At 56.1% G+C, this 26,142-nt stretch overlaps 2 protein-coding genes across 4 annotated transcripts; one reads left to right on the forward strand and one right to left on the reverse strand.

The window, feature by feature from the left end:
• PDIA3 (protein disulfide isomerase family A member 3) lies at positions 1–13,641 on the forward strand. Of its 2 annotated transcripts, XM_005300644.5 has the most exons (13): positions 1–262; positions 2,777–2,855; positions 4,209–4,326; positions 5,303–5,410; positions 7,095–7,224; positions 7,877–7,993; positions 8,604–8,729; positions 9,583–9,765; positions 10,356–10,464; positions 10,691–10,819; positions 12,028–12,107; positions 12,785–12,842; positions 13,217–13,641. In XM_005300644.5, the coding sequence occupies exons 1-13, from the start codon at positions 114–116 to the stop codon at positions 13,331–13,333; spliced, it is 1,503 nt and encodes a 500-aa protein (XP_005300701.1). In that variant the 5' UTR covers positions 1–113; the 3' UTR covers positions 13,334–13,641. The 2 variants fall into 2 exon arrangements, with proteins under 2 accessions (XP_005300701.1, XP_065415149.1); XM_065559077.1 differs by lacking the exons at positions 1–262; positions 2,777–2,855 and adding an exon at positions 4,083–4,142 and having other exon boundaries at positions 4,173–4,326.
• ELL3 (elongation factor for RNA polymerase II 3) lies at positions 12,230–26,107 on the reverse strand. 2 transcript variants are annotated; one of them, XM_065559073.1, is made up of 12 exons: positions 25,859–26,107; positions 25,167–25,208; positions 23,311–23,438; positions 21,250–21,413; positions 20,311–20,555; positions 20,107–20,231; positions 19,673–19,763; positions 18,286–18,631; positions 17,520–17,577; positions 16,924–17,095; positions 16,805–16,849; positions 12,230–16,735 (listed from the first exon to the last, which is right to left on the reverse strand). In XM_065559073.1, the coding sequence occupies exons 1-12, from the start codon at positions 25,991–25,993 to the stop codon at positions 16,628–16,630; spliced, it is 1,659 nt and encodes a 552-aa protein (XP_065415145.1). In that variant the 5' UTR covers positions 25,994–26,107; the 3' UTR covers positions 12,230–16,627. The 2 variants fall into 2 exon arrangements, with proteins under 2 accessions (XP_065415145.1, XP_005300790.2); XM_005300733.4 differs by having other exon boundaries at positions 18,361–18,631; positions 25,859–26,106.
• Positions 26,108–26,142: the final 35 nt, after the last annotated feature.

Raw genomic sequence — 26,142 nt, forward strand, 5'->3', positions numbered from 1 at the left:
AGATCCGGTTCGGGGGCGGGACTTCCGGCTCTATAGCCGCTCGAGTCGAGTCCAGCCGCCGCCGCGGAGGAAGCGAAGCAGGAACCGCCCGGCCCGACTCGCCGCTTCCCGCCATGGCTCTGCCCCGGTCGCTGCTGCTGCTCCTGGTCCTCGGCCCCTGGCCGGGCCGCGCCTCCGACGTGCTGGAGCTCGGGGACTCGGACTTCGAGAGCGGCCTGGCCGAGCGCCCGGGGCTGGTGCTGGTGGAGTTCTACGCGCCCTGGTGAGCGGGCCGGGCCCGGGGGCCCGAGTCCCCTCGGCCGGGGCCGGGGCTCGGGGGCGGGCCGGGCCTGACTCCCCTCAGGCCGGGGCTCGGGGGCGGGGCTCGGGGGGAGCCGGGCGGGCCTGTCTGACGGTCGGTGCGTTTGGTGCCCGGCCTGGTTCCGCACTGGCCGTCGCGGCCCGCCTGTGCCCCGGGCAGGGCGCCCGGGGTTTGGTGCAAGTCTCGCTCCTCCGGGCCCTACGTTCCCTTTGGCGGGAGCCCCGCGGGGCTCAGTTCCCGGCTGGCTGAACGTGGGGCCTGGCCTCGCACGTGGGTGACTGTCCGGCTGTAGCCCCGGAACGCGGGGTGCGCTGGGAAGCGGTGACTCCGCTGCCCCGTGTGGTGCGGAGACCGTGAGACCAGCACCAAAGGCCTGACTCTGTGCTGTATCCTCAGGGCAGCAAAACTGCCTCGTGTAGACAAGCCCCTGAGGACGGAGAACTTGAGACAGCTCTGTGGGGAACCAGACCTTCCTGGCTGCGAGTTGGGTGTGGCCTAGCAGGCCCCTCCTTTAGCACCCCTTGCTGAACATCCTGTGGTGGCTGCCGCTTCTTGTGACTCCCCTCCCACCAGGTTGTCTTTTAGCCCCACCCCTTGTTGGGGTAACAAAATCCAGCAAAAATGAATGTCCAATGTGCTGCCCTTGATTCTGGGCCCAGTGGTGAGTCCATCCTTCTCTCTGGGCATCTTTATTTCTTTCTCAAGGGTTTCACGCTTTCAGGTGGCTGGTGGGAGACCCCAGGCCTTCCCTCTACCCTGGGCTCCAGCACAGGGACCCTAGGACAGGCAATCAAGGTTCTCTCTGGCAGACTCTTTGCTACTTGTTGCCTTGTCTTTTTCCAGTATACAAAATGAAAGTAACTGGTAAGTGCAGAGTTAGCGTAACTTATTGCAAACGCCCTGTTTGAAGTATGCTATGGTAGACTACTTCCAACTTAATATGATAAAACACTAGGTTCAGTGGTATCAAAACAATTCTGAGTTGGAAATTGGACACCTTAAGATAAGGGTCTGTGTTCTCTAGCTGACTGTCCTGCATTTCTACTAACTGCTTGCTTTACTTATGAACTTGTCACAATTTTCTAATTGGACTGAACTGCCTGGTATAGAGTGAGAACTACAACTTCCATCATGCATTGGGTTGCAGGAAGATGAGGAGGATCCTGCTGTGGTGTCTGATTTTAATTGGTTAGAAAATGGGGTTTTATTTGCAAGTCACTGGCGAACACTCCACAAGAGTGGTCCCATTTTGATCCAGCTCCAGAAATATGCAGGACTTCCTAAAGCATCCCCTCGACTCTATGGAATAGTGAATAAGTCAGCAACTCGCTGAGTACATTTGTCTAGCCCAACAAATGTATTAACACCTTGTTTGTGACAAATGGAACAACAAATCTTGGTCACTTACAAAGATTTCTTTTGAATTAAGGAAAAAAACACTAGCTCATGGACAGGCTTTCATTAGTTAAATTGCTTGAGGGAGGCAGAGCAAAAGAAACCTAGGATTTCTAGGAACTTTGGAACTGGGTGTCATGGATATAGTCCCCTTCATTCTGTGCCACTAGATTTTGCAATCTACATCGCAATAAATGTTGCCAGAGGATGGAAAGCTACAGTGTCTGGTGGATAATGCTGTTGGCACCAGAAGATGTTTGACTAATGTTGCCATTTTGTTAGTCTGGGTTACTGATTACCTGGAATGATTAAAATAGTGGTATATTTTTACTTTCAGTTCTGTAAGGAGTTACTCAACTTTCAGGATTATTAAAATGAATTTAACTTCCCTGCTGCTGAAAACTGCAGAACTCTGTAAACTGGACAGCAGTTCACTGGGTGACAGAACTGTAAATATAACTTGCCATGTGTTTCAGGGCCTGTATTAAGTGTCAAATTATATCATGGTTCTGTGGTTAGTGTGTTGAGAATTAAGTTATGGAATCTTCAAGTATTCGTACATTTACCTTTAAGTCTTGTTCCTGTGTATCTTCTACTGCAATGGATAGAAAGTCAGGACATGGCAAGTCCATTCACAGTAGGTAAATGTGTTGACTGGATGATTCATTAATATTAGGTTTCAGACTTAATTCCACTCATCTCAGTGGGCAGGAGTTAAATCGCAGTGCTTAGTGCTAATGGTTGTTGGGCATCTGTAGGAAGACAATAGTGTGCTGACATGTATTCTAGTGAATAAAGTGTCTGGGAAGATCGACACATTTTTTTCTTCCCACTTTGGTCAAGTAGGGGAACTCCAAAATGTGAAGGAATAATATCAATGTGACTTACTCCATCTCTTTCCCTCAGCCCTTGTCTGAGCTCAAAGTTGAAAATCCTTCCAGGAAGCCTCATTGTTTCTATGAAGGCTGTTTGGGTTGGTTGTGTTTGACAGTGTGGAGATCCTTTGTAAATGGAAACATGGCATCTGTCCAATTGCAGGGAGGCTTTTCCTTGTAACCGAACTGTCACTTTCCCCTTCAGGTGTGGGCACTGCAAACGACTAGCCCCGGAGTACGAGGCTGCTGCTACCAGACTGAAAGGAATTGTCCCTCTAGTAAAGGTATGGACCTCGCCTGAGTTCATGGTTCTGTGACTTGTTACCTGCTCTGACTGGTCTGGAACCATCTTTGTGGTGGATCTTAAATGGTGTCTAGCACAGGCAGAAGATTTTCTAAAAGCTTGTGCTTGGGGCTGTACCCTGACTAGTCCATCCAGTGTTTCCATGGTGATTTTGGGGTCTGACTTAATTTCCTGTTTCATAAATGTGAGGGTGTGGGTTTCTGTTCTGCTCCATTTTGAGGGAATGGTCTACAGGGCTCCGAGTCCTCCTGCCCCAGATCTTAAGCAGATTTCCTCCACTGGAGGCAGTATTGTGCACGTAGTGTGCTGTCTGCCTCTGGAGCACTAGGCATTCATTGCTGTCGGAGAGGATTGGTCTGTTCCTGTATAAGGCATGCTAGAGAGCCCGTCCCTTTACTGCTGCAATGAAAGACTTTTTTGTACATTAGTACTCGGGGCTTGGGAAAAACAAATGCCGTGTATCTTCAGGGGTTGTATGCAGTAAATGACACTCTCAAACCCTGGGTTTAGGGGATTTTGAGGCCTAATGCACTTGCATCTCCTGTCTCTCCCTCTGCAGCGTGCAGAGCACTAGAAAGGAGTCTGTAGCCCTGTACGCAGACAAACTCCTTCCTCATTCAGTGGTGATGGAGTAGCCCTCCTAGGCCCTACTCGGCTCACTGCAGGGGGCCAATGCAGGGAAGTGCCTTGCAGCACTGCCTTGAGGCGGAGGGCTGCTATAAAGGGAAGCTCTCTCCTGAGGAGGTTTAGTACAGGGAACCCTGTCACAGTTTGACTTTTGCAACTCCACTAAGCCAGTGCCTCATCGCAGTCTTTTCACACCATCCAGTCCCCGTTTACTTGTATCAGTCCCTCTGGGCAAGGGGAGCATTCTTCTGTTTCAGCCGTCTCTAGGCACTGTTACACTGGTTGATTGTGTACTTCCCTAGCCTTGTTAGCCAGGTTAACTGTCTTCAGAGCTCCCCAAGTCCATGTCCCGGCCATGCTGTGGGTACACTAGATCTGGCCTATAAGTTTCCATGGCCATGGATACAGTCTGCTCCATATTTTTTATAGCATTGATTGCATGTTCTGCAAATAAAGGCATACAGGGTGCCAGCTGAAGCTTGCTTTTGTTCCTATAACTTTCTGCCAGAAGCCCCCTCCCTGTGGATACTTTGCCTTTTAATGCCCTGTTGAGGCTGCATTTCTCTACTTCATAGAATTATGTGGTGGTCCCTCTATGGGGCAGCTGCCTTGTGCTGCTTCTGATTTCTGCAGCAGAGGAGTTTGTGCTGCGTGCCAACACTGCATGAATGTGACTGTGTTAAGGAGCAGTATTTCTCTTCTTCAGGTTGACTGTACAGCAAACACAAACACCTGTAACAAATATGGAGTCAGTGGCTATCCCACCCTGAAGGTTTTCAGGGATGGTGAAGAGGCAGGTGCCTATGATGGGCCCAGGACAGCAGGTAAGGATCCTGGCATGGTGCTGCAGCACTTTCCCATCTGGATTGAATTTGACTTGTTGCCATGGAGATCGGAGCATCCTGGCTGCATGGCCCACAGTTACCAGGCTCTACTTACTTGTCTGCATGGTGGTGGGAGAGATGGGGGTAGAAGCCCTGGATACTTGAGTATCTAATTGGTTCCTGGTAAAAATGAGGCACTTCAAGTCTGCCTTGTGCACAACAGCTGATCAGCAGTGGGAGAGAGAATATCTGTTGCAGGTTGAATGTACCAGATTGATGAATGTATCTGCCGATCTCTGAAATTCCACTGCTGTGCAGCTGTTGCCCAGGGCTTGTTGCTTAGTGCAGAGGTCTTCCAGGAGGTACATCAACTCACCTAGATATTTGCCTAGTTTTATAACAAGTTACATAAAAAGCACTAGCAAAATCAGTAGAAACTAAAATTTTCTACAGACGATGACCTTTTTATACTGCTCTATGTACCATACACTGAAATGTAAGTTCAATATTTATATTCCAATTGATTTATTATGTAATTATAGGGTAAAAATTAGAAAGTAAGCAATTTTTTAGTAAGTGTGCTGTGATATTTTTGTATTTTTAGGTCTGATTTTGTAAGCAAGTAGTTTTTAAGCAAGGTGAAACTTGGGGTACACAAGACATCAGACTCCTGAAAGGGGTACAGTAGTCTGGAAAGGTTGAGAGCCACTGGCTTAGTGCTCCAAGGTCAGGTTTCAGAGTAGACACAAAGACACTCTGTTTATGTAAAGTCTTGTGATGAGCATTGTGCACTAGTCTCTTGACTCCTTATGTTACCGCACTGGTAGCGAGGGGAGGAAGGCTTTACATTTGAATGGTAAACATTGCAATTCTTGAAGAATTGGGGATGAATAGGTCCAGCATGGAATCAGTCTCCTAGAACTCCATAAAACCATCACTCTAACACTGCTGTATACTTCTCTTCCTTCTTCCTCAGATGGGATTGTCAGTCACCTCAAGAAACAGGCAGGACCTGCCTCAGTGGCTCTCCACTCTGTGGCAGATTTTGAAAAATTCATCAGTGACAAAGATGCTTCTGTGGTGGGTGAGTAGTACGAGCCAGCACAGCCTTTAAACTACATTGGATACTTTGTCGTGGGGGAAGCCTGTCTTTCAAGTCCTCCAAGCACCTACAAAGCACCTTGCTACTGCTCTCAGAAACTTGTAAATAGCTGGAGATCTCTCCTTGAGCTTACACATCCACCAGTCCCCATCCCACTCCTTCTCTCCCCCTCCCTCTCCGCTTGCTGGAATCTGATTGCCTTGGGCTCTTGGAGCCCAACATGAACATCAAGGATTGTATCCCAAGATGCCCCCAGAGTATCCTAACTTTAAGTCATGATGTGACCGTGGCGCATGAATGATACCAAAACATCCTTCCCCATCACTCATGCAGATCCACTGACACCCAGTCAAACTGGGTAAGTCTCTTACCAGTGTTTCTCAACCTTTGAGATACCAGTGAATGGCTTGCTGCCTTGCTAAACTGTCAGGGTCCCAGGGTCCGGTCCACAGAACGGTTGTTGAGAAACCCTGCCTTAGACAGCGGTGTCCAAAAAATAGCTGGATGAGTCACCAGTATAGTTGGTGAAATAGCCTCAGAACTGCTGGTGCTGGACTGTTAAGGGCAACAAGGCAAGCAGCTCGCTTCGCTGAGGATAATGCCTTGGTGTACGGTTCTGGATGATGCATCACAAGGCTTTGCTTTTTCTTTTGGAGTAAGGTTAGTACTAGAGCACTGGATAGGCACCTACAGGTGTATTTAAAATGTGACGCAATAGCCAGGTCTCCCCAAGGACCCTGTTCTGACTTCATCCCCTGGGGGCAATATACCGTACCCAGCCATACCTGACACATGCAGGGATGGCTGTCACATAAGCCTTGTAGCGCTCAACAGTCTCGCCACATTAGCCTGACTCAGGTTATTGCAATAGCAGCTCTGCTAATCCAAGGAACATTTCAAATGGGAGCTTGAAGGAGACCAGAACTCAGTGGAAAAACTGCTCTGTGACTCCTGTGGAGCAGTGCTTTGGGGCAGGGGTTCTCAAACTTCGTGGCACTGCGACTCTCTTCTGAACTTCGTAGCACTGCGACTCTCTTCTGACAACAAATTACTACATGACCCCAGAAGGGAGGACCAAAGCCTGAGTCCCGCTGCTCCGGGGGGGAACCCTGTCTAAGGCAGGGTTTCTCAAAGCCCAAGCCCAAAGGCTTCAGCCCCAGTCAGGGGGCCTGTAACCTGAGCCCCTCCACCCAGACTTTGGCCCTGGGTCCAAGTAAGTCAAAGCCAGCCCTGGCGACCCCATTAAAATGGAGTCGTGACCCATTTTGGGGTCCTGACTCACAATTTGAGAACCACTTCTATAGGGCACTGCCTCTATCCAGACCCCAGCTGTCCAGCATGCAGCTCCATCTCTGGCTGCAAGTGGCAAACTTGGTGCCCAGAGGGCTGCAGTCTTCTGGGCTGGGGATTGGGCCGGATGTACTCCCAAAGAAAGCTGCTTGGCTCCTGCTGGGGCAGAAAGAAGGAAGGAAATGCTGGTGTATTTCTAAAGGAACACAGGGAAATTGAGCCTTGCTAAACAGAAGCAGTTGAGCTGGGCAGAGAAGAGCCCATTCGGAAGTGACAGATTCTCAGGCAGAGTAAATACAGAAGAGTTGAGTCAACCAGTGAAACGGCATCTGCTGAGGCAGAGATTCTGTAGGGTCCCCGTGTGTCTCTGTTGCAGGCTTCTTCAAAGATGCATTTGGTGATGCTTATTCAGAGTTCATGAAAGCAGCCAATAACCTAAGAGAGAGCTACCGCTTTGCACACACCAGCGAGGAGGAGCTGATACAGAAGTATGAGGCAGACGGAGAGTAAGTGGCTCAGTGTACAGGTGGTTCTTGTTGGGGCAGCAGGGACAACCTCCTAGACCCCTCTCAGACAGTTGTGCTTTGGAAAGTGAGTTCCTTTCATAGCTTCCCATGTGGGCAAGATCAGATGAGGTTAATCTTTCTAAAATCAGTACTGTTGGGCCCAGCTGGCAGGCTGATCTGAAGGGATTTCCTACATCCTGCTGTTGGGCACTTGAGACCCTTGAGCCATGAACTGCAGTGAGCGGGTCATGGTTCTTGTGGAGGGGCAGGGGAGAGAAGCTGACCTATAAACACTTGTAAAGTCTCCCTGGCCTGCTGGGCTGGTGTATGCGTGTCAAACTCCTGCCTCACATGGAAAGTACTGAACCAGGAGGTCCTAAATTGGCTTTTCAAGCCTGGCAGTTTGTTCCCTTATTGCCCATCCTATTCTTCCCTTGTTGCCACAGGGTGGGGGGGTTGTTTACTTGTTAACTGCCGGAAATCTTGCTGCTTGTTCTGGCTAGTAGTATAAGGCTCGGTACAGGTAGCTTTGTTCAGGACCTGGATGATCCCACTGTGTACTTGAAATGGTGTCTACCGCTCTACCTGCCCATTTATCCCCATACTGCTAGTTCTTCAACTGTTTCATGTTGTGCTCTCCACCTCTGTTCAGGGGTGTTGTCTTATTCCGTCCTCAACGCCTGGCAAACAAATTTGAGGACAGCACTTTGAGGTACACAGAGGACAAAATCACCAGTGGCAAGATCAAGAAGTTTCTCCAGGAGAACATGTGAGTGACGTCTCACTTCGATCTCAGGGCTAGGGTGGGTGACAGAGTTCAGCTAAATTCCTAGACACTGAGCAGTCTGGCTTCAGTCCTATTGGCTGGGCATGGCTAGTAGCACTACCTCTGGGCTACTAAATTCTAGCTGACCTTAGGGGTTCTTCTCTTCTAATGGAACATGCAGAATAGTTGGCTGCTGAGTACTTGGTGCATTGCAGGTCCATCATTCATTCTCAAGAATGAGATTTCTATGTGGGTTTTCCTCTGTGCTGACCATGGCTGCTGACCACTTGATCTAGCATTCCAGTTACCTGGTTTGCTCATTTGATTTTAGGTCCGTTTTTGTCACAAATAAAAGTAGGTCCCTAATTTGATCAAAACCTGTGTGTAACTTTGTATGTCCAGCTACAGTAGCAGAACTCCACAAACTGGCCTGATGCACGAATGAGCTGTTTGAAGAAAACACTTTTCAAATAGGCCTGCTGGATATTGGCAATTGTATGGATCCTGTGATCTTGGATGAGAACAAGACTGTGCTAGGACAAGCTTATTTCTGGGGGGGGAGGAAGGGCTCAGATAGTGAGACGCAGGTTGCTAACTACTGCTTTGTTGATAGTTTTGGCATCTGTCCACATATGACAGAAGATAACAAAGACTTGATCCAAGGGAAGGACTTGCTGGTGGCTTATTATGACGTGGACTATGAGAAGAATGCCAAGGGCTCCAACTACTGGCGCAACAGGTAAGCAGAGGAAGGTAGATCCTAATCCAGTCTTCCTCCCCTATGCAGTGCACTGTTTTGGTGGATTCCTGTGGTTTATCTGGCAGAATGCTGTCTCCAGGATGCAAACTCAGAAATCATTTCTGGGACTCTAGTAAATTCTCCCTTCACTTGGCTCTGTCTGCAGGGTGTGTTGTCACTACAAGTAGAGAGGCATTGCAGGCCACTATCCTGTTCCTTGAAATGTTGCTTCTGATTCTGGAAAACTGACTCTCCCAGCTTATGCTTCTGTGGCAAGCAGTTGGTGTTTCCATAGGTTGCAGGCAGCCAGCTAACATGCCTGGAGCATTCGTTCAGCATCAGGTGTAGACAGTGCATTTGGCACACTTATCAGGAGCTCGGATTCCTTTATCAGTCTGTCCACACCAAAGTTGCTTGACTGAGGCCCAGAACAAGTAATCTTGCTGAGGAGGCTCATGCTGGATTCCATTCTTTGTACTCCACCTTACTGGAACTCGACTCACTAGGCAGTGCTGCAGCCAAAGGAGACCTGGTTGATCAGAGCTGACTGAGGGGTTAGGGGGTATTCAGTGCAAAATGGAGACTTGTTGAAGCTATGCATTAGGAGAGCCCTAGGTTACACCCAGTTTAGTAGCATGTTCCTTTCTTTCCTGTTTCTCCACCTGCATTTTCATGTTGCTTCCCTTTGCAGAACCTCCTAACCAGCAGATCCCCCCACTAATTATTGTTTCTAGCTGTTCTCGGTTTCAGCTTGAAAGAGGTGGTTCTCTTCCTCTCCCCAAGTGCTCTGTTGTCTTGGAGAAACTGTTTAACATCTGTAAGCATAACAGCACATTTCCTCTGCTTTACTCAGAGTGATGATGGTGGCACAGAAGTTCCTGGATGCTGGACACAAGCTCTACTTTGCTGTTGCTAGTAGAAAAACCTTTGGCCATGAGCTTTCGGAGTTTGGCCTGGACAGCAGCACAGGGGAGGTTCCTGTTGTTGCCATCAGAACCGCCAAGGGAGAGAAATATGTCATGCAGGAGGAATTCTCGTAAGTCCTGGGCGTGGTGCCCCCTCCTAGACCAGTCACAGGCAAAGCCCCTCAGATACTTACCACCCACCTGGGCTCACTGGGAGGACACCTGAGCTGGATGTTCCTGTGTGGCAGAGCCCAAGCCTGCCACTGGGCAGTTACACACTATGGAAGGGTTACATCAGGAGCTGCAAGCTCTAAGGATTGAGGCTTTAATTCCAAGATACCTAAAAAGTAAAGACCAGGGTAGAAAATAACATGAGACTGAACCGCAGAAGGCGTGAATACCTAAAATAAAGGGCATGGGAGAGACACTTCAGCCTATCTCCTGGGTGGGAGAAGTGTGGGCAGCAGGAAGCCTGACTTACTGGGGTGAACATGTGCACCAGGCAGACTTTCCCAAAATCCTGGAGGTGGCTGCGTGGCTCTTGTGCCCGGGGTCATCTGGGGGAGTTAGAGCCCTGGGTTAGCACTGAGGATCCGAGTGGCTTTCTTCAGTGTGCTGCTGTCTGTGGGTAGAATAAAACTCCCTTGGGATTTGTAGGGTGCACTTGCTAGTCCTGTGTGCCAGATGGGGCTCTGAAATGTCGCCTGTATTTGATTTGTAGCCGTGATGGGAAAGCGCTGGAGAGATTCTTGCAGGATTACTTTGATGGTAACCTGAAGAAATACCTGAAATCGGAGCCCATCCCAGAGAACAATGATGGTCCTGTGAAGGTAGGTGCTACTGAGACATGTTCAGGCAAAGGGTGCACGTGGCTGTTGCCTCTCCAGCTAGAACACTGCATGTTGAGCTGACAGAAGTGTTCTGTGCAGGCTTCAAGGACCACTGAGTGCAGTTTGCTGCATAAGGATCAGGCTCACTCAGGTCAGAGCTGGAGAGTGAGCATGTGGTTTTTAATGTGCAGAAATGCTGCTAATCTGGAGAATTCAATCTTTCCAGGTGGTGGTTGCCGAAAACTTTGATGACCTTGTTAATGCGGAGGACAAAGATGTTCTGATCGAGTTCTATGCCCCATGGTGTGGCCACTGCAAGAACCTGGAGCCCAAGTACAAGGAACTAGGAGAAAAGGTAGGCTGGGCGCTCTTGCCTGTCAGGTTTGAATGCAGCAGCCATCCCCCAAAACTGAGCTGTCCCAGGGTCATGCTCAGCTGGCCAAGCTATAAGGTTGCATGAATGTGCCTAAGGGGCCGCCTCCTGAATGCTCTCAAACTGGCACTGGTCAGTAAGCAGTTGGCTACTTCTGCCCTGTAGTTACATTTGAGGTTGGCTGGCACCGGGAGCATCTCCTTTGGCTCTGGCCAGGGCACACCAGTATTCCCTTGTCATAACTAGCTTCCAGTGGCTGCATGTCTTTTCGGGTCACTGTCCTCTGTCCAAACATTGCTGAGAGCTGGTCCCCAGGGAATCCTTCCTAGAAAGATGCCTGCTTGAAGGATGGTTTGGCTATACTTGGCTCAGGTCTGGTCCCTTGGCTCCTGTAATCCTCAGTTCTTCTCCCTGTCCCAGAGAACTAACGCCCGTGGGGAGAAGCATAGGCAGCAACCAATTTAATCGAATCACTAGAAATGACCAGGTCTTGTAATGATGCTCCCACTCTGTAATATGGTAATGTCCTGTTAAATAGAAAAATCTGATGAATCTATTCCAGTATAATGTCTTTTTAAACAGAAGTTTCCTGTTGTAATGATTTTGTTTGATATTTACATGGCAAGGGTTTGTGAACTTGTTATAAATTGTTAGAGGCAGCAACTCCCCCTGCTCACCCAGGAGGCCTTGGCCTTCTCTCCTACAGGCAATGAGTGAGGGTGTACGTTGGAAGGATAGCCTCCTAAAGGAGACCCGAGTCAGAGGTGCTCTCTGGAGAGGGCCTGAATGTTGTCCCTGCCCAAGTATCGGTAGTGCTAGCCTGGATATCGGACAGCGAGCGTGTGCCCTCCTTACTGCCAATACCAGCCTGAACTGGCGCTGCCTGGTCTCTCGCAGGACAAAGCCTGGACTCACTAGATTATTTGTATTACCATAGCACCCAGGGGTCTTCCTTGTGTTAGGCGCTGTACAAATGAACGCTGCTGTCCCAGATCCTGCCCCAGCCTCCCCCGGCTGTTCTGATGCACCTAGCCAAGAGCCCCAATGGCTCCACCATCTACCCTTGGCCTTGGAACACACACATTCCTGGTCCTAGTGGAACGGGGGGGGAGGGGGGGGTCAGCTTCTTCCCCCAGCGTCCACAATAGACTAGTGATGATCTGTTCACTAATGTGCTGTCCTACCAACAGCTCAGCAAAGACCCCAACGTTGTCATAGCCAAGATGGATGCTACAGCCAATGATGTGCCTTCTCCATATGAAGTCCGAGGGTAAGAGCTTCAGCTTGTATGACATTGGGTGGGGTAGCAGGGGAGAGTCCTGGCTACTTCCTCTAGCCAGTGACTGTGCTACAGAAGGGCTAGGGAATCTCTGGGTTTTTTTGGGGGGGAGAGACTGGCTCTGATGGCAGCTGGGGGCTGATGTGCTTGTAGTCATGGTCACTGGGAACTTGCTTGTCTTGCTCCTGAGCAGCTGTCAGCAGAAATTCAGACTTGGAGTAACTCAAATGCAAGCATCTGGCCTTGCTCCTGTGCAGGGTGTCGTGTTTCTCAGCCCCACCAGCACACAGCTTCCTGAATGTCCCTGGCCCACCCTTCTACTCCGGAGACTGTTCTTGAAGATGAAGAACTGCACTGGGCACCTATCTTTCTGCAAACCTGAATCCAGGTGCACTCAGTCAGCTCTGCTCCCAGGGCCAAACTGATGGCGCTCCTATCTCTGCTGGGGCATGGCTTGCTACTGTTCTGGGCTTCCTCTGGCTGATGGCGCCTTGAAGGGCTTGTCCCTTGACTTGTGGGGCGATGACTCCATGCAGCAGTGATTCCCCCTCTTCTGTGGCTCAGGGCAAACCTGCTGCCCTGCGTGGTGAGTGCTAGACTCACCCTGAGGGGTTAGGACCTGAAGCCTGCTGAACACAGTAGAGCTGACATGTCTCTTCTTTCCCCAGCTTCCCCACTATCTATTTTGCTCCAGCTGGTAACAAGCAGAATCCAAAGAAATATGAGGTGAGTGTCTGCTTCCTGCCCTGGGAGCTCTGCAGGCAGGTTTCCTCCTTGCTGCTACAGCTTTGGGCAGCGCCCATGCAGATAATCTCCCTGCAGCTGAAGAGTTGTGTGGCCACGCAGGCCCCCAGGAACGCTGCCCTACACACTGAGGGATGCCTGCCCTGTAGCTGCACCTCTAGGACACATTGGTGCAGCCTGCGGGAGAGCCTTAAAGGGCTCTCAGGGAAATGGTCTGGGGAACCTTGGTCTCTTGTGAGGCCGTGAACACTCCCCATTTGGGGCCAGCAGGTGCAGATATTCCCAAGACCCCAGGGAGTGTCAAAGCCAGGATCCTAGTGGTCAGCCCTGGCCTCATGCTCTTGTGCTGTTTGCAGGGGGGCCGGGAGGTGAGCGACTTCATCAGCTACTTGAAGCGGGAGGCGACCAGCCCCCCTGTGCTGCAGGAGGAGGAAAAGCCCAAGAAAAGGAAGAAGGCCCAGGAGGATCTGTAAAGCACCTAACCACCCAGCTCACCAGTGTGTCTGAGGAGGAATTGTGCGGGCATTGGGGAAGCCCTGGGGCCAGCTGCGGGAGTGAAGAAACTGTGCCCAATGCAATGTGGGCTGAAGGGACCCAACTGCTGTACCTAGCTGTGTTTAATTTCCTGACGTCTCTTTGCTGCATTCTTCTGGGGCTGCCCCAGACGTGGGTGATGTTTGAGGGGTGGGGAAGGGGGGTGGGGCAGGGGGAGACGTGTTATTTTCTAATTTTTTTGTACATTTGGAGAAGTGAGACAATAAAACGGACCCCTTTAAAACCACACCTCTGTGCCCAGTGCTGCCAGCGGCGGCTGCTGAGTCCTGTGTACATGGTGCGAGCTGGGAGCCCATGGAGTGCTGCCCTGCTCCAGCTGGGAGAATGCATAGGGAACAAATCCCATCTGCCCTCGCACTCCAGCCTGTGGTCCATGAGCTGCTTCCCCTACAAGAGGCTGATGGGGGGGACTGGCCACTACCATGCTTCTATGGAACTTGGCCTAGGAGGGGGCCTGTGCTGCTGTGGGGGTGCAGGAGGAGGTGCAAAGATGACCCCTTCACCCCATTGTGTACAGAACACAGGCTCTGCGGCAGGGCACAGCTGCCATTGTGAATGCCCCAGACACCAGTGGTGAAGTGGCAAGAAGCCTGCCTGAGGCCCATGCCTGGTCTGCTAGAGCCCAGGGCTGCAGGCTCTGGGCACCCTGCCATGGAGCAGCATGGGACCTGGTAGATTCTGCACTAACTACCTAGCCATGGGCTGTGCCTGGTGTTCCTACAGTGGCCTCCAGGGCCCGAGTCTGGGCTTTGCATGGGAGCAGCTCAAAGGTAGGCTGGTCATTCTGAGTGCTTCAAGCTGTGCTGAACATGGAGTGGGTTCACTTGGTGCTGGGCCTGGCAGCACCTCTCCCTGGCATGGAGCCAGAGCTGTGGTAATGGTGTGAGCAAACCCTGCAGTGCCACAAGAGGCTAGGACCAGATGTGAAAGCATCCCCCAGTCAGATAGAAGGGCAGGGCACTGCTTGGTGCTCAGCTCCCTTGTTAAGAGGGCCTGGTGGGCAGGCCAGAGCTGTGATTGCAACTACCCCAGCCTCTAGGTGCCTCTTACTTCTCACTCAAGGGCCTCCTCAATACAGCTGGGGAGGAGTAGCCTCCCCAGGGCTCCTAACCCTGCAGCTAGTGACCTAGCCTCTGCCTGTAGCCCTCTGTCCTGTCTCCGGCTGGCTGGCTGCTCCAAGCCTACATCCCTTCGAAGGTTTTGTGTAGAGGAGTTTGATTTGCTAGGAACAGCTGGCCTGCTGTAATATGGACTGCTGTATTTACCTTGGTGCAGGTAGGAGGGTGTTCAGGCCCCCTTAAATTGTAGGAGGGAGATGAGTGGCTTCCTAGTCGTGGAGGCAGAGAGCTGCAGTGGAGGGTTGGTAAATCTGTGAGTACTGCTGTCTTCTGGCTCAGTGCTCAAAGCGCTCCAGCAGGGCTTCCCCTACCCTCTGACTTGTGTTTTACAAAACACCATGGGTGGGTATCTACACCTTTATTTGTGGGGCACACTCTAGATCCAGGAGCTTGCACAACAGCATTTACAAGGTCTCCACACTGGCTTTGCTGTACCAAGGCCCATTTACTCTTGTACCAAAGCTTCTCCTCCAGCCCAGCACCAGTGTAGGTCTAAACTACTGCTGGGAAAGCACCTGCTACCCTGTCGACTATGGGCTAGGGCAGGCAGTTTTGATTGAGCATTTCCCTCTAGGCCCTTGCTGTAGCCCCCCTAGCAGAGACTGAACCACAGCCCTGTCTACAAGTAGGCACCTGTCCCCCCACAACTGGGACTAGGAGGGGGAATTAGTTGTTGTGGAGAACAGGCAGTAAGTTAGGGGCTGGTGATCCTTGGGGGGGCTAATGCCTATCAGCTGTGAACAGCTGTTCCCCACCTAGCCCCTGGTCATGCCATGCCTGTAGAGCATTCACATGAACATGGTGATTTGCTCAAGCTAGGCACATCCTTCAGCTAACCCACCCTGGCCCTTCCCGGGTAGAGGGGCAGTTTGGCTGCTAAGTGACTCACTAATTATTGTATTACATCCAGCACCTCGTAACCCTCATCCCAGCCCCATGGTGCTGTACAAACACTTCCTCAGACAAAGCAGCAGAGCCTGTATGTGAGGGCTCTATCCCCCCCACCAAGGCCAGCTGGGAACAAAGGCAAAGTGATGGTAACTGCATCACTTACAGTCCCACAGCCAAGCCCTGCCCCATCAGTATCTCCTGCTGGGTTGGGTCAGGCAAGTTACTTTCAAAGCAGGAGGAGCTCAGGCAGGTGTTAGGAGAGGGCTGAAGGCCACAGCCACACATGGTACAATGAACTGTTTAACCCAGGGCCATAAACCAGGAACAACTCCCAGGGCCTCCACCTCACCTGCAGTGTAGCACAAAGGGACCTTAAGCAACCATTCCCATCTCACCCCCCTCCTTGCAGTTCCACCTAGTGATGTCAGTAGGTTCCAAGGACAACACGGATAGATAGTGGAGATACACCAACAATGGGGTGCACAGCCAAGGAAGGTGAGGCACTTCCCTGTCCCCTCAACTCCTGCTACCCTACACTGCTCAAGCAGGTGTCAGTCATTAAACCCCAGCACAGACTGACCCCTTTCCTCCTGTAGCCCCAGGGGCATGGTGCCCTTAGCTCTAGCAATTGAAACAGTCCCTGCTGGGCAAGTCTCTACCATGCTCTCGGCTCCTAGGGGGGAGAGAGCCAGTGAAGGAAGGTGGCAGGTCCCACTTGATGGCAAAAGCCACCTTCTCCAGCAGACAGCATAGGCTGCACCTCTCACAAGTTAGGCTGAGCACTGCATGGAGCTGGCCTGAGCTATGCTGGCTGACAAGCCTTAAGCCAGGGCTCCTGCCCAGGCAGAGCTCTGTGGTGCAGGCTGGCCCCCTGAGCAGGACACAGGCACCCATCCTAACCTGGAGCTGCACCACTAGCCCCAGGTGCCCCTTAGGAGCTGGTACAGGTAAGACAGCAGCTCACTGGGGATAATTCACTAAGACCATCACCCACTCTCTCTACTTTGTGACAGCCACATGCTCTGTCCTGCCACCCTCCCCCACCCCCCCAACGCACCCCAGGGCAGTCAAATGACTGGGCTGGACACTAGGCTGGGGGTCTGCAACTACTGTACTACTACAGGAGAGTTCACTAACCCCCACCCCTTCCTCCCCTGCACTGAAGGGAAAGGAGAACGGGCAGGGGAAAGGCTGCAGGCTCCTCTAGGCAGCCCCTGTCTTCTCAAACTCGAGGATGAGGCCCTTGATGTGGGACAGCTTTTGGTGAAGATACTCGCAGCGGTCCTTCTCCTTCCTGTAGCTGGGGTAGGTCTGCAAGATAGAGCCCAGGTCAGCTCCTGCCAGGGAGCATCAGCCCCAGCCCCCCACTGCCAGCCTCACCTGCTTGAACCTCCGGTATTCCTGTAAGATTCTGTCTTCCACTGCCTGCAAACCAAGAGAGCTGACTCAGCACTCGGCCTAGGCACGCTGCCCTGGCGCCCAGCCCGGCCCACCCTCACCTTGTGCTCCTGCGTCCCGTGCGGCAGCGTTTTGATTTTGGCTCCCAGCTGGATGAATGTCCTGCTCACGTGTCCAATCCTGGTGTGGAGGCGCCGGTACTCTGCGTAATCCGCACTGAACGCCTCCATGTAGGCGTGATGCTGCTCCACGGAACAGATGGCTCTGTATTTCCTAGCACAACCAGGAGAAACTACTGACTAGTCCCTCCAACAAGGCCAGGTGAGCTGAGCAGCAGGGGCCAGAATGCTGCATGGTAGGAGCAACTCCATCTCCTGACCCGTACCACTTCAGCTTCCCTGTGCGTGAGGAAGAGACAAGGTGGGCACTGCCCAGAAGCAGGTGGTGCTGTCACGCGGTAGCTGTGGAGTGGGGCCTGGTCTGCTTCTTGTCCAGCATTGAGATTCCATTTACAACTTGGACTTCACAGGCTGGGAATCTGCAGCTCAGCCTGGCTCCACACACACACACACCCCCCCGGCTCAGGCTGTGGGAGCTGGGACAGGGCCCCCCTCATGGTGCCTGCCGAGAGGCTAGCCTGTCACCCAGGTGAGGAGCAATGTGCCTGGCAAGGAATGCCCGCCCCAGCCGTGCTTACCGGCAGTAATCTGGGAGCTCAGCAAAGGAGAACGGGGGGCTTGCCCGGGAGCTGCTGTCTGGGGAGGAAGCAAAAGAATTTGGGCAGAAACTCTTCAAAGTAATTTCCCCTCCAGCCTCCGTCCCTCAATTCCTTGGGGTTACGGAGCCACCACCAACCCCAGCAGGAGCTGCCTGCAAAGTCACCTGCGCTGCCTCAGGCGGGGCCCCTCAGCCATGCTGGTGTGCAGAAGGGACGGGACAGCGCCCGGATGCCACGCAGAGCGGGAGGTGCAGGGGCTCTGCCCAGCACTGCTGTGACCTGCCCCAGGGAAGCAAACCCCCCCCCTCCCCAGCACGTGGCCCTGGAAGCTGTGAGCAGACACACTGCTCCTGGGCTGAGTCCCAGCCCCCCAAGCATTAACCAGCGGGTTTGCAGGGCTCTGTGCAGGGACCAGCCTCAACCCCCTCCCTGCATCACTGGGGGAGGGGGGGCAACGGCTCAGGGTCACACAGAGCCGGGAACAGAACCCAGGGCCCCACCCCAGCTGGTGCCTGAGCCACAGGAGCCTCCTTCCTGGGGTGCCCCCTGCTGGCCATGGGGAGAGACTCCTCCCTCTGACTTTAGCTGGTACTTTGGGGCCACAACTTCCCCCTCCCTGAAGCTCTGATGTGAGCCTCGCTTTGGGCTCACCCCAAGTCCTTTTTCAGCCCCCCCTGGACTGCTCTCCCCTAGTCTCGCTGCCTGGGGCCCGATGTGGCAGACAGCTCTGGCTAGGGGTGCTTACGGCTGACAAGGTGGGTCAGAGCCTGGCTGCAGCAGGACGTCCCTGTGGTGGGCTGGGAGCAGCACAGCCCCTCACCTTGCAGGGCAGAAAGGTGCTGCTCCAGGCGCAGAGCTCCCTCTTCCCAGTCATCACCTCCCTCCCCATCACTCGGCTCCTCCTCTGAGCTCTGCAGCTCCGCGCTGGGCCTGGGAAGCTGGCATGGCTGCCGCTGGCTCTGGGCTCTCCGATGCTCCAGGCCAGGCTCCTGCAGGCTGTGGTGGGACCCCAGAGAGCTGGAGGGGTGCTCTTGGGCACAGGGTTTCTTCAGCCCTTGTGGGTCTGAGGCATCCAGCAGTGCCAGCCGCTTCTGAAATTAAAACCCACCAGGCTGTGAGGGCTGTCCTGGATTCATCCCCCAGGCTGGAGCCCTCACTGCAGGAAACAGGTGAGCAAGGAGGGATCCACCCCTTTCATCATGGCCCACGGGGCTACCCCCTCCCCACATGCAGGGCTCTCACCCCCCTACTCTGGAGGGCAGAGGTGACGCTCTAGGCTGCAGCCCACTGCTCTAGGCCAGCCAGGCACAGGTGCTGGAACTAGGATGCCGGGGGGCGTCTGCTGCACCCCTGGCTTGCAATAGTTTCATCCCACGGGGTTACAGTTTGGTTCAATGGCTCTCAGCTCACCACTGTACAAACTGTTCCAGCCCCCTGCAGCCAGTCTGCCCGCCAGGACTCCAGCCACCCAGCCGGAGACTAGAGCCTACTCCCCCAACCCACCCAAGGCCAGAGACTTGGTGCTATGGCTAGTGACAGTGGGACAGCAAGGGGCAAGGCCCAGCCAGAGCCAAGCACGCAGCTGGGACCAGCCCCCTCCCAGCCCAGGGAAGACTCCGCCCAAGGCAGACCCTCAAGGAGCTGCCCAGCCAGTGGCCTGGGCACAGTCATTCCCATGACCCTACAGCAGCTGGAACCTCGGGGACTTGTGCTGCGCTGTTAAGCAGTACGGCGGTGGGTGGAACCTGCCATGGGGTGGCCGGGCGGCCGCAGTGGCCCTGAATGAGGGGCAGGAATCCAGCCTGCCCAGGGTTAGTGGAGGAGGACGCTGGGGCGCTGGATCTTGGGGGGAAGAACTGATCTTGCCCCAGGGGGGACGGGGGCACCATGGCTTCAAGAAGTGGCACCAACAGATCTGTAAATCAGCTCAGTTCTGGTACTCAGGACACATGCAAATAAACTCATGCATATTCAGATATGAAAATCAGGATATTAAGCCATGCTGGGGATCTCCAGATTTCTGGACATTTAGCCTTAGCAGGTTTTCAGCCCTCGTTCTCCTGCCCTTGCCTTGTTCGGGTGCCTGCGCCGGAGCATCCATCTGCCTAAGGCTTCGTACCACCAATACTTACCACGCCCAAGGGCCTTCTGCTGGCACCTTGGCAAGACGGGCACTCCAGAGGCACTAAGAAGGGCCTGTCCACAGCTCCGTGGGCCTGTTTCCTGGAGCAGAAGAGAGAAGATATCTGGGGCAGCTACCATGGGCCAAGGCAGTGTGTCACCCAAGAACAGGAGAGGAGATGCCCTGCCAGCACCCAGGCCATGGGGCCGGGCAGGCTGGGGTCAGGGCCTTGGCGTGGGGATGGCATGGAGCACACGAGATGGGAACAAGGTGTGAACCACCATCTGGCTGTGAAGCTTCTGTGCCTGAAGCCAGCTGTACACACGAGTGCCCTGCAACCCTCCCCTGCTCTGAAACATCCAGCCCCTTCCCACAGCCAGCCGGGACTTCGGCATTAACCGGGGGCACCAGGGCAGCTCTCTGCCCCTTGGCCCAGGGCTGCACCTGCGCAGGAGCTGCCTGACTTGCTGCTGCTCCTCGGCCGTGTAGCCCAGCCAGTCCTCCTGCACCTGCCCAAAGAGCTCCTCCTTCAGACTGTAGCTGCTCTCCCGGGGGTTCAGCTGCCCCACCTGCGTGGACGAGAGCAGCAGAGTCAGCGAGAGCTCAGGGGGCAGGAGCTGCCGCGCTGCCCCCTCTGCCCACACTCACCTCCTGCAGCATGGGCAGCAGCTGGGCCCTGTCCTTCAGGCTGATCTGCACCCTGTTCAGCCGCTCCAGGAGCTCGTGTTTGCAGTGGGGCCGCAGGGCCAGAAGCTGCACTAGGCATTTCACAAGAACGCTGCGATCTGTCCCCATGGGGCTACGTTTCCTGCCCCCGGGAGCAAGGCTCCCAGTGGGGCACTTCCTCAGTGGGGTGCTCATGCCCAGCTTCTTCGGGATGGCGACACATTTGCCTGCAGAGGAATCAATGCACAAACGGCTGCTAATAAAGCACTAACCCCCCCAGATGTGCCCCGAAGGCCTCTCATCCCGGATCTCACAGCGAGCACCAGACTCCTCTCTGCCCGCCCATAGCTGGCCCCCTTGACGCAAGAGCCTTCTCCTCTGCAACCCCTGGGTCCCTCCACTTCGTTGGGAGTTTGGGCTAAATTCTGCCAAGCTGAGGCCTGGCACATTTGCTGCAGCCAATGCGCAGCTCAGGGGGACTGGGCAGGGGTTGTGGAGGTGAGACGACACCCAGGGAGAGGCTGGGCTCACCCGGTAGCTGTTGCAGCCCCAGTTCAGCCCCCAGCTTCTTCCTGAATCCAGCCTTGCCAACCCCGCCCAGCAGGCCCGGTGCAGCCAGCAGGCCTGGTGCAGGCTGATTCCCAGGGCCCCGCACCTTGGGCTGCGCGAGGTGTGGGACGGAGAGACTTGGCCATGGGAGCCCAGCTCTGCTCACTCGCCCTCCAGGCAGGAGCTGTAGTGAGCCTCACCCACCCATGTGCGGCACAGAGCCAGCTGCCAACACTCACACGGGCCACATGCTGCCCCGTGCCCAGGCGCAGAGTGGGAGGGGCTGCTCGGCCCTCTCAGTGCTTCCTCCCACTTCTCAAGGTCAGCCCCACTCGTGAGCCACGCCCTGACCGGGGCAGGATCCTGCCTTACCATGGCCTGGGGCTGCTGGCTTGATCTCGATAGCAGCTCTGCTCCACGCCTCCTTCTCCGCCTGGGACACACGCGCCCGCGTCAGCTGGTACGAGTCGTCGGTGGCACAGACGGTGATTTTCTCCTGGATGCTGCCCACACAGTCCAGCTGGCTCTGGCCCAGCCTGAGAGCACAGAAACCCGTGTCACTGGCCTGGCCCTGCTCTCTGCTCGCCAAGGAGAGGGGCCTAGACACACCCCCAGACCGGGGGGCACTTGCTACCACACAGCAGGGGCCAGAGCCAGTGATGTGCCCTTGTCTTGTCTCATCCCCAACCCCTGCCCAACACGGCACTCCCCAGGGCAGCCTCCTGCTGTGGTGGAGTGGAGATTTTCTGTCACATTTTGTATGACTAGTTTGCGTGCCTCAGTTTCTCCTACATGCTGCATTGCTAGCGAGGTGGTGGGAAAAGGTTGTTTATCTGCAGGGGGGCTTTGGCACAGGTGTGAATGGCACCAGGCTAGCACCTCATCAATAGAGTCCATGAAGACAACAGCAAATCCAGTCACCAGGACTTCGATACCTAACGACTAAGGACCATGGATGGCTCCACCTCTCTGCTGGAAGCCAAGCCGAGTTTGCCCAGTTGGAGAAGAAAGGGCTGGGGGATGGAGGGTTGAGGTGGAAGTGAAGTGTGGGCTGTGGGAAGCAGTCAGGGCTCGCCTGACCTGGGACAAAGACGGGTCAGAGGGATGGGACTTTAGGCTCCATGCTGACAGGACGGACCGTGCTGTAACTGTCTGTTTTCTGAGCTACCGAAGGCCTCCCTGTGCTGTGTGCCAGCCGACCATAAACCAACTTTCTCAGCACTGGGTGAGTACCCCTGCAGATGCTGGTGGGGCTGCATTGCTCCCTGAGATAGCACAGGTCTCCCTCAGGGGTCTGCTTCCCACCATGGCTCCGGTCAGCGAGAGCGGCTGACAGGCCAGAGATGCAGCCTAAGGAGGCGATGACGCTGCGTGGCTTGCCCTGGAGGAAGAGTGAGACCCCTCGGGGGTCCGTCTCCCTGAACAGCCCTCCCAGAGACTGTTCCAAAGCTGGGGTCACAGCACCGGTTCGGCGAGGGTGTCTCCTGCGCATTCTGGAATGGAAGCGCCTTCTCCGCAGATGCCCCGCAGGGGAGTCAGCAGGGATGTGGGGCTGCCCCTCCCACAGGCCAGTAGGTCTCAGAGCCCTGCTGCCTGCCTTCCTACCTCTTTGGCAGGCTTCGGTTGGTGAGGCTGACGGGACCTCCCCACCTTAGGGGCACTGGGCTGGCCGGTGGCTCTGAAGTGGAACCAAGGACTCCTCCCTGACCCTGAACGAACTGCAACCGCCCCCAGAGCAGGGCAGCACCGCCCCCCCCCCAAGTTAGCACAGATCGGTGGGAAGAGTTAGGGGACTGGGCTGCTTGAGACTGCAGCAGCTCTCACCAAGCAACTCACGCAGCCTGCTCCCTCCACGCTGAGGCAACTCCCAGCCACCTCCCGCCCTGCTGAACAGCCCGAGGGTGTCAGTCACCCTTCACTCGGCACTGTTCTCTGCTCAGGAGCAGCTGCTCCAATGCCCGTGTGGGGAGAGCAGCCCCCTCCTGGTCGCTGCTACCCCCCTCCGCTATCCTGAAGGAGATGTTCTTCGGAGGGTGGGGGCTGCACAGGCAGGGAGCTCCCGGCACATGGTGCGCCAGTGGATCTGGGGCTGCAGCTCCATACAGAACTGTCACTGGACACCATGGCCAGGCGGGTGCATCTGCAAAGAGCCAGCCCCCTCCCTGACACCAGAACAGACACAGCCCCTTCCCCACGGCTTGTGCCCCATCTCCAGCCGCCTCACACACGCTGCCTTGGACTCAGGTGCTGGCCATGCCCTTACTCAGCCAGGTCAGCTTCCCACAAGCCCTCGGCCCTGCCCCCAGCCACAGGCTGGGCAGAGGCCAGGAATCTGGTTACCTGCCTAGGGCTTCAGGCCAGGAAACAAGCCTCCAGTTCTGGGAAGTCTCCAGGACAGGGCCTCTGGGGCACAGACCGGCCCCACTCACTCACCTGGAGACGTATTGCCGGATGCAGTCGAAGCTGGCCTGCGGCTTGTCCTTGCTGTAGCGGGACAGGTAGAAGGTGAAGAGACGAGCTCCTTCCGCAGGGCTGCCCAGGGCACAGGGGATCTTGATGTACTGTCCAGGAGAGAGGGAGCGCATGGGACCATTCCCAGGGGAGTGGGGCACTGAGAAGAGGGGAGCTGCATTGTCCCTGCCCCTCTGCATCCTCCTCCCGCCCCACATCCCCATCCCTGCCTGGGACTTGGCAGCTGTCCTCAGGCTCAGCTGCACACGCCCCAGCTCTCCCAGGGAGGGGGATTGGGGGCTCCCCAGACCCCCTGTGTACAGACAAAGGGCCCCAGCAGCACTGCCATCTAATTGTCTGGTTCAGGATCCCCCCACGAGGCTACAGCCTGCTTTTAGCAGCAGCTCTCCAGGGGGCAGATCACCAGCAGAGATTTAACCCTTACAACGCTGGGCCGTTTCCCGACATGGGGGAGCCAATGGGAGACTTGGAGTGGCTTTACTCCCAGCAGTGGGGTACACAGCCGGGGGGCTGGGGCTGGGTCTCTTAGTGGAGGGACAGAAGGGGGATCAGCAGAAGGGAGGGCTGGCATTCTGGGCAGGGGACAGTTGGCCAAGCCAGGGGCTCTCTGCCCCAGCTCAGGTGGGGGTGGGTACATGGGGCAGGCACCCCCAGACATACCCTTGGGGCGGGCGCTCTGCCCCAGCTCAGGCAGAGGGGGGACACATGGGGGGATCCAGCGCTTTACCTATTCTCATTCCAGCTGCCTCTGCTGAGCTCACAGCCCAACCCCTGCCCCCGGCCCCCCTGCGAGGGGACTGTGAAGGTGGCTGCAGGCAAAGGCCAGAGGGACCCTTCTCTGAGCTCCAGGCAGCAGCTCCCCGCAGGAATCCCCTGCAGAGCTCGTTAGCGAGCCTGGCGCAGCTGAGATGCTGCAGCAGCCTGGAGCCAAAGGGGAGGGAGGCAAATCTCTGACCCCAGAGCCCCCAGAAACCAGCAGAGAAGAGACACAGCCAGGCCCAGCACAGGGCAGGCAGCCTACAGGGCCCTGAGCTGCCAAGGCCACAGGTTGCAGGAGCACAATCACTCCGCTCCATCCCCCTTGGGGCTGCCGAGAGCCGGTCAGGCCCGAACAGGCCGTGACACCCCCCAGGCCGTGTCGTGGGCCCCTCCCCTGGCTACAGATCAAAAGGGCCCCTCACCCCCGCAGCCTAGCTGCTCCCCAGCCTCCGCGGGGCCCTGTCTGTCGAGCAGCCCCAGCCCCACGGTCCTGGGAGGAGGCTCACAGGTGATGGAGGTGGGGAAATCCCCTGGGTCCCATCTACAGCTTCTGCTGCCGGGGCTGGGGAAAAATCCCGCCCGCAGTGGCACGGCTGTGTCCTGTCCCAAGCAATGGAGCTCCCACCTGCCCAGGTCCCGCCGGCTCACACCGCACCTCCCCCAGAGCAGGGCTATGCTGTGCTCCCCCTGCCCCGTCAGCATGGCTCAGCTCCCAGCCCCCTCGCCTCCGGCTCAGCTGTAGGCAAGGAAGGAGAGTGAGGAGGAACAAGTGCTGCCCTCGCCCAAGCCCAGTCCAAGGGGTCGCGAGGGAGGGGCTGCTCCAAGGTCGCTGCCAATGGCGCTGGGCTGCGGGTGTGGGGACAGGCCCAGAACATGGCTGGGGTTGGCAGACCCAGGCTGGAAATGGGAGTGGAGACAGGGCTGTTGAAAGCCAGCGGGGCTGGGCTGGGCTGGCGTCCGTCTCACACGCACTCAGTGTGTTCGAGGAGCCCAGTGGCCCCATCCTCACCCCCCAAACAGGGAGTCTCGCGCTCCCCAGGGAGCCCCGCCCCACTCACCCCCTGGCTCCCTTGGAAGGCGATGACAGGCTGGGCTGAGCCCTGCAAACAGAACAAGAGGGACAGTTAGCGGCTGCACCCGTCCAGACCCCTGTGACTCAGGCGCCCCCACACAGCCGGGTGGCGCTACCCCGAGCCCAGCACCTTGCTCCTGGGGAGCGGGGAGCCCCCCACCCCACCCCACATGGGGCTGCCCTGGCTGAACTGCAGCAGAGCTTCTGGGCCAGGACCGGTCTAGGAGGGGGTGGCTGGGAAGAGGGCACTGACCCAGTCCCGGGGGGAGTTGGGGGGCAGAGCCCGGGGGAGGGGGGCGCAGGGGGCACTGACCCAGGCCCGGCCTGGGGTGAGGAGGAATACTGACCCGGTCCTGGGCCAGGGGGAGCTGGATGAGTGCCTGGTGGGGGATACGGGGGGCGCTGACCCGGGCGGGAAGTGGGGGTGGCCCGGGGGGAAGGTGGGGGGACACAGGGGGCGTTGACCCGGGCCCAGGGGGAAGGTGGGGGGACACGGGGGGCGCTGACCCGGGCCCGGGGGGGAGGTGGGGGGACACGGGGGGCGCTGACCCGGGCCCGGGGGGGGAAATGAGGGGACACTGGGGGCGCTGACCCGGGCCGGGGGGGGGGGAAATGAGGGGACACGGGGGTCGCTGACCCGGGCCCGGGGGGCGCTGATCCGGGCCCGCCCGGACGCACCTGCAGCCGCTGACAGTCCCGCAGCGCCCGCAGCGCCGGGTCGGTGAGTTTCAGGTGCAGGAGGCTGAGGCGGGGCCCGCGGGAGCCGCCCCGGTACCGGAGCCGCCCAGACAGCTCCGCCCGCGGCCACGGCATGGCTGGGAGTGGGGCCGGGCCGAGCCGGGTCGGGCTGCAGGAGCCCCCAGCGCTCGGCTCACAGAGGAGCGGGGCGGGGCCATGGCGGGGCGGGGCGGGGCTGGTTTGGACCGGGAGTGGCCTGGCCGGGCCGGGCGGGGTCAGGATGG

The sequence above is a fragment of the Chrysemys picta genome, chromosome 10 (assembly GCF_011386835.1).
Source record: "Chrysemys picta bellii isolate R12L10 chromosome 10, ASM1138683v2, whole genome shotgun sequence".
NCBI lineage: Eukaryota > Metazoa > Chordata > Testudines > Emydidae > Chrysemys > Chrysemys picta.